Source organism: Vanellus vanellus (assembly GCF_965231255.1).
Source record: "Vanellus vanellus genome assembly, chromosome: 13".
NCBI lineage: Eukaryota > Metazoa > Chordata > Aves > Charadriiformes > Charadriidae > Vanellus > Vanellus vanellus.
In genome coordinates, this window is record NC_138918.1 from 10,006,834 (window position 1) to 10,017,299 (window position 10,466).

The 10,466-nt window shown below is 51.1% G+C and overlaps 1 protein-coding gene across 1 annotated transcript; it reads left to right on the top strand.

The window, feature by feature from the left end:
- Positions 1 to 7,772: 7,772 nt before the first annotated feature.
- NHP2 (NHP2 ribonucleoprotein) lies at positions 7,773 to 9,959 on the top strand. Its single transcript, XM_082489953.1, has 4 exons — positions 7,773 to 7,934; positions 8,014 to 8,083; positions 8,161 to 8,266; positions 9,688 to 9,959. The coding sequence occupies exons 1-4, from the start codon at positions 7,784 to 7,786 to the stop codon at positions 9,811 to 9,813; spliced, it is 453 nt and encodes a 150-aa protein (XP_082346079.1). The 5' UTR covers positions 7,773 to 7,783; the 3' UTR covers positions 9,814 to 9,959.
- The last annotated feature ends 507 nt before the right edge of the window (positions 9,960 to 10,466 follow it).

Consider the following 10,466-nt stretch of genomic DNA (forward strand, 5'->3'; position numbering starts at 1 on the left):
CGAGTGAATCCCAACTGGTTCTAAGGTCTCCTTTAAATTGTTCTAAAGCCTCCCCTGTTGATATTTTAATTAGAAGCAGTCTCTCAGACCCATCCCAAGAGAAAGTCTTGTGTGATCTCCCTTGTGGCAACTGCTGATAATGATGATTAATTTGGTTTTTCCAACTGGCCCTATTTTCCACTGAGATGTTTGGCACTGATCATGCGTCATCCCCCCAATCATCTGGCAGCTCTCTGCTTCTGATGTTTTTGATGAGTTTTGTTGTTGTTATTTGCTTTTATGTCTTTAGCAAATTGTTCTTCAATTTTTTCTTTTTTTTTTTTGCCTACTTTTTTGTGGATTCTATATTTCATTTACTACAGTTCAGGCTTTTATCATTTTTCTTGTTTTGACATGTTAAGTTCCTTTTAAAGGCCGACTTTTTTATTTCTAACAGCTTTTTCTCATATCTGTGAGGGTTGCGCAGTGTCTGATCTCTGCAAAGCGAACTAAAACTTTCCAATTTGATAATGATTCCTTGCTGGTGACTTATGTAGCCAACATAATTAAGGACTGTCAGGCAGTTCTTAATTAATAGTTGAAGTCTGTATCTTTTTGTCCCTTATTTTTTGTACAGAATTGGTGTGTAACTAAGCAGTCTGTAATTATTTCACTCATCCCGCTTGTCTTGCACTTATGCTGCTGTTCCACTCCGTCATTTTGAGTCTCACAAGATTTAGTAAAATGGAACATAAGGCCAAAGATCTTTTTAATCAATGCTTATGCCCAAGTTCGCTGATTTTAAAATGCTTATCCCTCTCAACTGGAGTACAGAAGGATGATCACAAGTGATTGGATTACCCTAGGCTAAGGCTTTTCTGTTCTTCAGCTGAGCTGTGGTGGCTGGTTCTGCATGTGCGGCCAGCTTTGCCGATGGTGCAGGAAAGCGCTTTAGGCATGGGGTTACTCTGCAGATGAAATCACAGTTTGCCCAACTCCTTCAGCTGGAAGCTGAGAGCAGGTAATGTTATATCTTACCTCATCAAATTTTATCTGCTTTCGCTGAAGTTAACTTTGAAAGAGGTTTCAGAAGGACAGCTTTTTGGATCCTAGCTCTACTTGCAAGTTCATAAAATAAGCAAACAACTTTTCTTATCCCAAACCCAATGGACTCCTTATTTCTCCCAGTTATGCACTGTAAGCTGTATTTGTAGCTGTGCTGGCAGTCCTGAGAATGCAAAAGGAAATGTCAGAAATGCGCTTGTTCAAAACTCTGGAAAAATTAGGTTGTACATAATTAACTGAAAACTCTAAAGACACTGGTAATTAATGCATAGAATTCTCCATAGGTACAGCATCCAGGCAGCTGAGTTCAGTGGCAAGAGAGAGATTTTTCCAACAGCCTTTACTGTTACAGTGACTCTGCAAGCAGTTCCCCAGACTTGGAGAAATCATAGTGGACTCGTGCAGTAAAAGACACTTAGGCACGGACTAATGAACAGTGATTAAATTAATAGTTTCTTCCTTCTTAAGAGACTGCGAACTTTTATTTTCTGAAATGTGTAGAACTGTCCCCTGTCAGTGTGTGACTCTGTGTGGTTATAATTCTTCTGGCTCAGGTACACAAGATACCACCATCCAGCTAAATCACATCAGTTGCTTTCAAAACAAAAATGTGTGTAGAGTTTGTAATAAGTTATTTCCAGTATAAAAATTTCTCAAGGGGCAGCGAAGGGAATTTCAGTGAGTTGTCCTTGGAGTCACTAGTTGTTCACAACTGTCAGCAGCTCAGGAGCCCAGCATGACTTGGTTTGAGCTCACTGCTGGATGCCTTTAGCACCTTAAACATGTAGTATCCAGCAAAGCCATGTGCTCGGAACCAGCTCAGCATCCTTCGAGCACAGTAACCCGTCGATCCCTGGGCAGAGGGAGAGCACAGCAAAAGCACCAGAAAACCTGAAATTCAGTTCCTCTGGAATGACAGAGGTCAGGTTGTGCTGCAGAGCTACAGCCCTGCCACATGCTGTGAAGTGTGGGCTCAGGTGTAGGCTGCTCTCCTCACAGAGTCCTTCCCATTTTTTGGCTCTCTGAGTATGTCAGGAAATGAGCTGGCCTTTGCAGTTGTGGATCAGGGTACAAAGGAATTGCTGTCTCTCTCTTTATGTTTGCTTGCAGGTGGGCCATGCCTGGGTGTGGTGGGAGTCTGAGACGGAGTCTCCCAGCGAGTCAGAGAAGAACAGTGACTTACAGTCTCTTCTCAGCTGGGATTCAAGCTTGGATCTGGACGTGGGGAGCTGGAGGAATACCGAAGAGGTGGCCTTGGGAAAGCTAGAGGAGAGCAGCCACGAGGCAGACCATGAGCTGGAGTTCAGTGAGCCCCTCTGGGAGGATGATAGTGAAGACTACCGAAAGGCAGAGAGGACATGTGAAGATGACAGTCTTCTCCAGTTCTTCTCAGAGGTAGGGCTGTTTGGGTGACAGGAAAGCAGGTAGCATAGTTCATGCCTTTCTGAAACATTAGGGTTTTCAGGGCCTCTACCATCCCTACACACAGAAATAGTCTAGGGGAGAAGCAGATGCCCTGAGTTCACTTGCTCCCTGTCCCAAGCCTAGCCCTTCCTCCCATTTAAAGCTGTCACCACAACCAGGCAGCTGCGTTGCTGAAACACAGCTCACCCTAAAGCACAGAGTGTCAGTGAACTGACACTGTAATAATAACACAGGGCTTCATCAGAAGATTTTACAAGGATTCCTAAAAATGGAAAGGCGTTCATGAGTGAAAGCGAAAATAGCATCTGTGCTGCTTATTTCTTCTTCCTTTTGCCTTCACAATTTGAAGCAATAAATCTCTGTGTTGCAGATAACCCAGATGATGGAACCTCTCCGCATTAGCAGCACAAAGTCATCACAGACTCAGTGGGATTATTGTGGCTTTGAGAAGCAGGGTGATGGGGAAGATGTGAAGTGCCAGGAAATGACCACAGGAACAGCAGTCTCAGGCATAGAGGAGAGTCCACTACACATCCTAGCAGAAGATGAGAAAGAACACTTCCCAGGAAGAGAGGTAGGGGAGAGGTGGTCCTAAGAGAGCCTCTGGTCCTGGATGAGAGACAAGAGACAGTGAAGTAAATCAGCTCTAGATGAGATAGGGAAGTCCCAGGTTCCAAGTGGGGAGGCAGGGACGCAGAGGAGGAGACAGCAAGGAAGGGGATGCAAAACAAATGTATGAGGGGAAGAATGTTTTTTTTATGTATGGATATGTATCTTTACGAACAGGAAGCTTGTTATAGATCAAACTCTCGGATGTGAGTTGGAGGAAGTGCTCCTTGGCAGTGTAAAGGTGACTCATGAGAGCTGGCAGTCTGCTCTCAGGTTTAAGGCAAGACTGGAATACTTGCCTTGTCCTAATTGCTGTATTATGCAGCACACAGCTTGGCTGGTTTTGGGCCCACGTGGCTGTGATAGCAGTAACCATCTGCCCCTGGAGACCGTCATGTATTGGAAGCAGGCACTGTCTAGCCCAGGTTTGCATCAGTCCTGTGTCTAGTGGGGGCTGTGGGCTCCCACCAGCCTGCGAGGTGTTGCTGGGAGAGGTAACATAGCAGTGGAAGAAGAGCATCATTTTTCCATACTCACATTTGTTCCCTTGCAAACTTAAGACACTGGAGACAGAAATAACTTTAAGGGTTCTCACATTTCACCTGTTCAGCCACAACAGTGTTATTCCCAGCAGTTCCCTTGCGGTTCTCCTGGTGGTCAAAGCCAAACACAGCACCGTGTCCACTTTCTTCCTGAGAAGTCTGCTCCATGCTTCAGACCTCCTGTTGAGGAATTCTCTGGCTCCTCTGCACATAATTCCACTTCTGGACTCCAAAGAGCCTCTCTCCCTGTGCCTGTCACTCTCTAAATTGGCAAATCACTACAACAACACTCTCCTTCCTGGCTGAGTCTATACTCTGTCATACTCATGTGGGAGTTTGTGAGGAAACAACCTTGTTGCACTCTAGGGGATCCTGTTATCTGTGTCTTGAGCTTTAACAAGCCTGAGGCAGTCTTACCTCAGCTCCTGATTGCCCTCTCACATCCATGACTCTTCCCAGAAAAGCAGACAGACATAACACTGGGCACCAGTCAGCTCCACAGTGTTTGTGCTAGCCAGAGGTGGTTGTGATCCAAGAGATCAGACCCAGCTGTTACTGGAGTGCTGGGCAGCACAGTGAAGATCTGAATAAAGTCAAACATCATCCTCCAGGATAACAGGGAGCAAGCTAGCTCCCAGCTGAGACTGGATGCAGTGAAGGGATGTCCAGCAGTCTGGCTTGTAGATAAAGGATACAAGTGATGGGCTGCCATTTTAGGCATATCTTCCTTTTTCCTCTGTGCTCTTCAGGACAAGACTCAAGAGATACCTGGAGAACAAGCTTTAGGTGACCCGCATCTGCAGATGAGTAATCAGGCCCAGGATCAAGAGGATAGTGATAGCACCTCTACAGCTCCTGTGCTGGACTCCACCAGCCCTGCCAACACGCAGCTGTAAGTATTTCATTCTGCATTCTTGCAGGGACAAGTGTATGGCACAGGTCACCTCCAGGAAGATGAGATAGCCAAGGAGAACAGGAGGGAAGGAGGTAACTTGTGCTATCTTTATGGATCTGCCAGCATTTTGGGGCATTGATCCTAAACTGAAGTGAGAAGAGTAGAGATTAAATAAAAGATTAAATGGAAAATACATGTTTCCTCAAGGCAGCTAGACCTTGTGTGAGCTGGGCATCATGCTTTGTCAGGTAATGTCCAGTCCAGCTCCTAAGAGTGGTATTACCAGCCCCATTTAGGCAGGTGCAGATGTGTCAGTCACATGCAGGCTCTGCCACATGTGTTATCATATGGGCTGCATTTCGAAGGAAAACCATAGTTTCTTGGGATGAGAAGCTGAATAAAAACCACATCAGTAAAGTTGTGAACTTCAGAGTAGCATGAGGTTTTCTTTCCAACTTGATCCTGCCCTTTAGAGCTGCTTAGCTTAGATCTTGTTTCTGTTTACTGCCAGGCATCTTCCTGCATTCTGGATGTTTAGTTCTGCATTCAGACTTGCACCATCTCACCCAGAGAGGCTTTGTGTAGCTACAGCAAAAGATCTCTGCGCTTCATCCACCTGGATATGGTGGGTGCTAGCAGAATTGGCACCTCCTACTTTGCCTTGAGTGTGATGATCTGGTGATATATTCCCTCCACAGGGTGCAGCTGAGCTGGGATAACCGTCTGCAGCATTTGCTCTTCAAAAGAACTCTATTGTCCATCTGGAAGATGATAGCCAGTCACAGGTATGTGGTGGCAAAGGGTTGGATTGGCATGGCTCCTGAACATATTGCCCTGACTTCCAGCTCCTGTGTCCCAGGCCTTGTCCTCCCCTCCATGACAGCCACCACAGGCTGGCTTGTCTACGCATGGCTTTGCTTCTGGCTGTCCTCGCAGCAAGAACAGCTGCGTGCTGCAAAGCTGGAGAGAACACTGCATATTTATTTCCTCTGCTTAATGTGGCAGAGCCCAAATGTTGCTTCCTACACAGCTGGCACAGCCAGCTTCAGCGAGGGGCTCAGCTTCCTCCCATGCTGAGCCATGCCAGCCACCGAATACTGGCTGTTGCTAGTCGGCTGTGGCCCTCATGGCAAGCAGGGAGAGGCAAGCACTGGTCCGTGTTGCGATGTTGTCTTTGGTGGAGAGGCTGACAGATGTCATTCTTTGTGCTTGTCCCTGTAGATACAGTGGCCCATTCCTGAAGGCGGTGTCAGACAAACAAGCCCCTGGATACAGGGATGTGGTAAAGAGGTGAGTTTGTGGAGGAAGTGCTCACTAGTGGATTTCTCTCTGGTTTTTTCTGTCTTCTCTGGTTTCCAAAGGGCCAGTGGGATGGTTTTCTTTCTCCTTTTTCAGTGTTTGGCTGTGACCAGCATCTCCCACTGATTTCTTTTATTAAAACTCACTTCCGGGTGATTAGAATCTGGAAGCTTGCATGGACTCTGCTGCTAAGAATCGTGCCTGCCCTTTGCTGCCATTGCATGGCTGACTTACTCCAGGCACAGCCCATGCAGCTGTAAGCCCTGCCTGAGCAGGGGATTCAGCTTCTGCAGCTCAGCAATCTTTTCTCCCCATGTTGGAAGCGTATGCCTCAGTCGATACCCTCTCCTCATTCACTGCTTGCTCCCCAGATGTTTTACTCTCAGCAGAGAAGTGGGTCATAAGAATATTTCCCAGAGAGATTAAGGGCATTTTTCAGAGCTGAATCATATTCTATTCTGGTCACAGTTGTCGTCTCTGCAACCATTCATTTTCTCATTCTGTCGAAATAAGGGAAGTAATATTTATTCTCCATCATGTTCCCCTTACCAGCACAGCTATTTTTGCTAGTGGCACCATTCGATTTTAAGGGGTTTTAATAGATACCTATTTTAGTAACTTTTCTTTCTCCACTAAGACCTGGACTGACTTCATGAAGACTAATTACTGGAATCGCTCTGCTTGCCTTCTCTGAAGCTCAACATCATTTTTTTTTTTTTTAGAGGTGACTGCTAATGACCTGCCAAGTTGATTGGATAGCAAGTGTCGCATTGGCTAAACTTACTTGTCTGACTTAGAAAAAGAACATATCTCACCCCTCCTCTTTGTCCTGAGCAATGAAATTGATTGAAAATAGCTGTGCTTTCAGGGCCACACTGAAATGAGATTAAGCACATTCATGCAGAGTTTGAAGAATGCCTGGCGGTGGGTTGCAATTTAATTCTCCTTCTATCTATCTTTTGTAGACCTATGGATTTAACCAGCATAAAGAGAAGACTGTCAAAGGGACACATTCAGACCATGGTCCAGTTCCAGTGTGACCTCATGCTCATGTTCCAGAACGCAATGATGTACAACAGCTTCAACCACCATGTGCACCGCATGGCCGTGGAGATGCAGCAAGAGGTCTTGGAGCAGCTGCAGATGTTGGGTGAAGCCCTCCTGTGCTCAAGGGACCAGCTGGGGTGGGGGAGAAGGTAACAAGCCAGGTGTGAGGCCCGTTTCTTTTGGAGCAGCATTGTCTCCCTGGTTGAAGAGGTCTGCTGGGGGTCAGGGGATGTGCTGACACTGCAGCTGTGGCCTTCAGCAGACCTAGTTATCCTCCAGTGATGCCTGCCAGGTTGATGGGAGAAGGAACAAAGCGGTTTCTAGGAGGGGCTCTGGCAGGGAAGCCTCCTTTCTTCCCTGGGAAAAGCAACACCATAGCCTTGCACTGATAAATGGTTCTCTGGAAAAAAAAAAAAAAAAAAAAAAAAAAGGGGGAGAAAAACATCTTTGTGACCAGTTGGGATGAATCGGGGCCCAGCCCTGTGAGGGTGGCTGGCTGGCTATACACCCGGGGCACTGCAGGAGAGCTCTCTTGTCCCCTCCCTGCCTTCCCTGTAAGTTTGCGGCGTTGCTGCCCGCCGCACCCCAGTAAAAGCCCGTGTTGAAAGCTTGTCCCCGCGTGTTTGACACCCCCGGCCGGTGAGGGGCGGCGGGGGGGGGGGGGGGGGGGGAAATCTAGGATGGGGGGAGCCCCGGGGTGCGGGGCCTAGGGCCGCCGGGGAGAGGCGGGGGGCCGGCAGGAGGCCTGGAGCCTGTTGGGCCCGGGCACGGGAAGGCGCCGTTCGCCATTGGCCGGCGTGGTGGGCTGGTAGCGCCCTAGGGGGTTGCCGATTGGCTGGCGAAGAGTTGACGGCAGTTGGTCCCGCCCCCCCGGGCCGTGCGTGCTCCGGAAGCGGAAGAGTCAGGGCACAGCGGCGCGGCCATGGCGCGGGAGAAGCAGCCGGAGGCAGCGGCGGAAGCGGAGGGAACGCCGGAGCGCTCGTACCGGGAGCAGCTCGACTACCTGAACCCCATCGCCCAGCCACTCGCCTCCCGCAAGCTGACGCGCAAGCTCTACAAGTGCATCAGGAAAGGTCGGGCCGGGGCCGGGGCATGGCAAGGGGGTACCGAGCCGGGGCGGCGCAGCCCCCTCACGGTGAGCTTCTCTTGCAGCGGCCAAGCACAAGCAGATCCGTCGTGGTGTGAAAGAGGTCCAGAAGTTCATCAACAAAGGCGAGAAGGGGTAAGTGCTGCCCCGGCCCCGCCTCCCCAGCACCGTCCGGGGCCGGGCCGGCCGCTGACACGGGCTTTCCCCTGCAGGATCACGGTGCTGGCCGGCGACACGCTGCCTATCGATGTGTATTGCCACATCCCCATCATGTGCGAGGACAGGAGCCTCCCCTACGCATACGTCCCTTCCAAATCGGTAAGGGGTTGGGGCTGCGCAGCCGGGAGGAACCAGCCCCAGCGAGTGGGAGCCCGGTGGGCAGCACCCGGCCCGGACTGACAGGAGTCTTCCTGGGAAGGTGCCTGAGTAAAGCACGCGGCGCTTCTCTGCTGTTAAAGGAGAAGCTACTGCCCGAGTATTCACACCTCACCCAAGACTTTAACTGCTCAGACCAGGGTCCCTTCACAGTGGGTGACCCCAGTGGCCCAACAGGTGCCCCTTTCAAGTCACACACTCTTACTCTCGCACACGCTCCTTCCTCCTTCAGGCTTGACCCTAGGTTTCCCACAGCAAAGTCTCAGGCGTCAGATGTTATAAAAATAAGTAATTTAATTGAAAGGTACAGCCGCACGGTCAGCCTGGGCTGGGTGCCTCTGAAAAGGGAGGAACTTCAAACAAAGAAATCCCTGAGCAATTAGACCCTTGTGATCTCTACACCTGCCACTCACATGCTGTTCACGTGTCTCACAGTCCAATGGTGATTTTTGGTCTGGGGTCTTCTAACACCTTACTGGATCCTTTTTCTGCGTGCAGGCAGACAGGCAGTTGACTGCTCCTGTTGATTTGCAGTCTCTGCTGACGGTTGTAGCCTCCTTATCTTCTGGTTTACGCATCTCGTGCACCTGTGCTCACTGGCAGAACACAGGGAACAGAAAAGTCCCAGACTTAGAGAAAACACTACCAAAACATAAGTGTGTTATCAACGTTTTTCTTGCACTAAAAGACTAAACACAGCACTGTACCAGCTGCTAGGAAAATTACTGAGAAAATTAACTCTATTGCTGCCTAAAGGCTTCAGCAAATTAGCTACTCATGCTAAATAAAGCTGAGCAAACAGCATAAATCACACCATATTATAATTCTAAAGTAATTTATTCTAATTAGAACTTACTTATTTAAGCTAAACAACTAATATCTCTCAAGTCCATGGCCAGGGCATGAGAGGGACAAGCGGCCAGGGTGCAGATGTGAGCATGTTTCCCCTTGGGAGCACGGGTGCCCTTGCCCAAGTCGAGCCCCTGCAGCAGCCGGGGCGGGAGAGCTCTGGGACAGAGCAGGGACACGTTTCCCCTTTCAGTTGTGCACTGGCACTTGCCTGCTTGCAGAAACCAGACACTGGCCAAGGTGTGGTGTGTTGGTGGGACGTCTTCCCTTTCACAGACCGCAGTTCAGGGGGGTCATTGTTTCTGGGCCGTCTCCCCCAATGCAGGCATCTCTGCAGGCCCTGGCTCCCCGCTCCAGGGAGGGAGTATGGCATGTGAGGTGTGTGCCAGCCAGAGGACAGGGTCTTCCCTGCATTAGACCGGGGGCACGAAGCACGTTGGCCGGGTGTCAGGCCTTCCCTCTGGGGGGGACCCGGTGCCCCCAGCCTCCCCCACGGCCTCGCTCTCTTCCCGCAGGACCTGGGAGCCGCTGCTGGCTCCAAGCGCCCGACCTGCGTCATCATGATCAAACCCCACGAGGAGTACCAGGAGACCTACGATGAGTGCTTAGAGGAGGTGGGGTCGCTGCCCCTGCCGCTGTGAAGGATCGGGGACAGACTGCGCCCCGCGGGGCGGTGGCGGCGGGTCCTTGTCCCCCCCGTCCCGTTTGTGAGGACGCTGCCGAGGGCACTGACGGGGGGTGGTGAGCGGTGTGGGGGTAAATAAAGGTGTCTGCGGGGTTTGTAAGACGCGGTCCTGGTGCTCCGTACCGAGGGGGGGCCGCCGCGCCGACAGGGGGCGCTCGCACCCCGCGGGTGGGCGCGCAGCCACCCACCCATTGGGGGGACATACAAGGCCGGGAGGGACCACCCCCGCCGGGGGGGGAGGGGGGTAGTCTTCGTCCTCATGGGGTCTCCTGGCCGGGTTAAACCATTCCGGGGGAGGGGGGAGTGAGGCCTATCCTGGCGGCAGCGTTCCGGGAGTCTGTCCGCCCGCCCGCCCCCGCGGGGCCCAGCCGGTCGCGCAGGCCCCGGCCCTGCCGTGACTCAGCCCGCTGCAATGCCCCAACTGGTTGTACCGCCAGCACCGGGCCGCCTCCCGCCCCGACGCGGCGGCTCCCCGGAACCCTCCCCGGGCACAGCAGGGCCCAGGCGCCCAGGCCAGCTCGCACCCCCTTTGCATGGCTGAGAGCCCTGGTACCCCCCGCCGCGCTGGAGGAAAGCAAAGGCAGAGGCCAGAAGAATGAAATCCGGCTT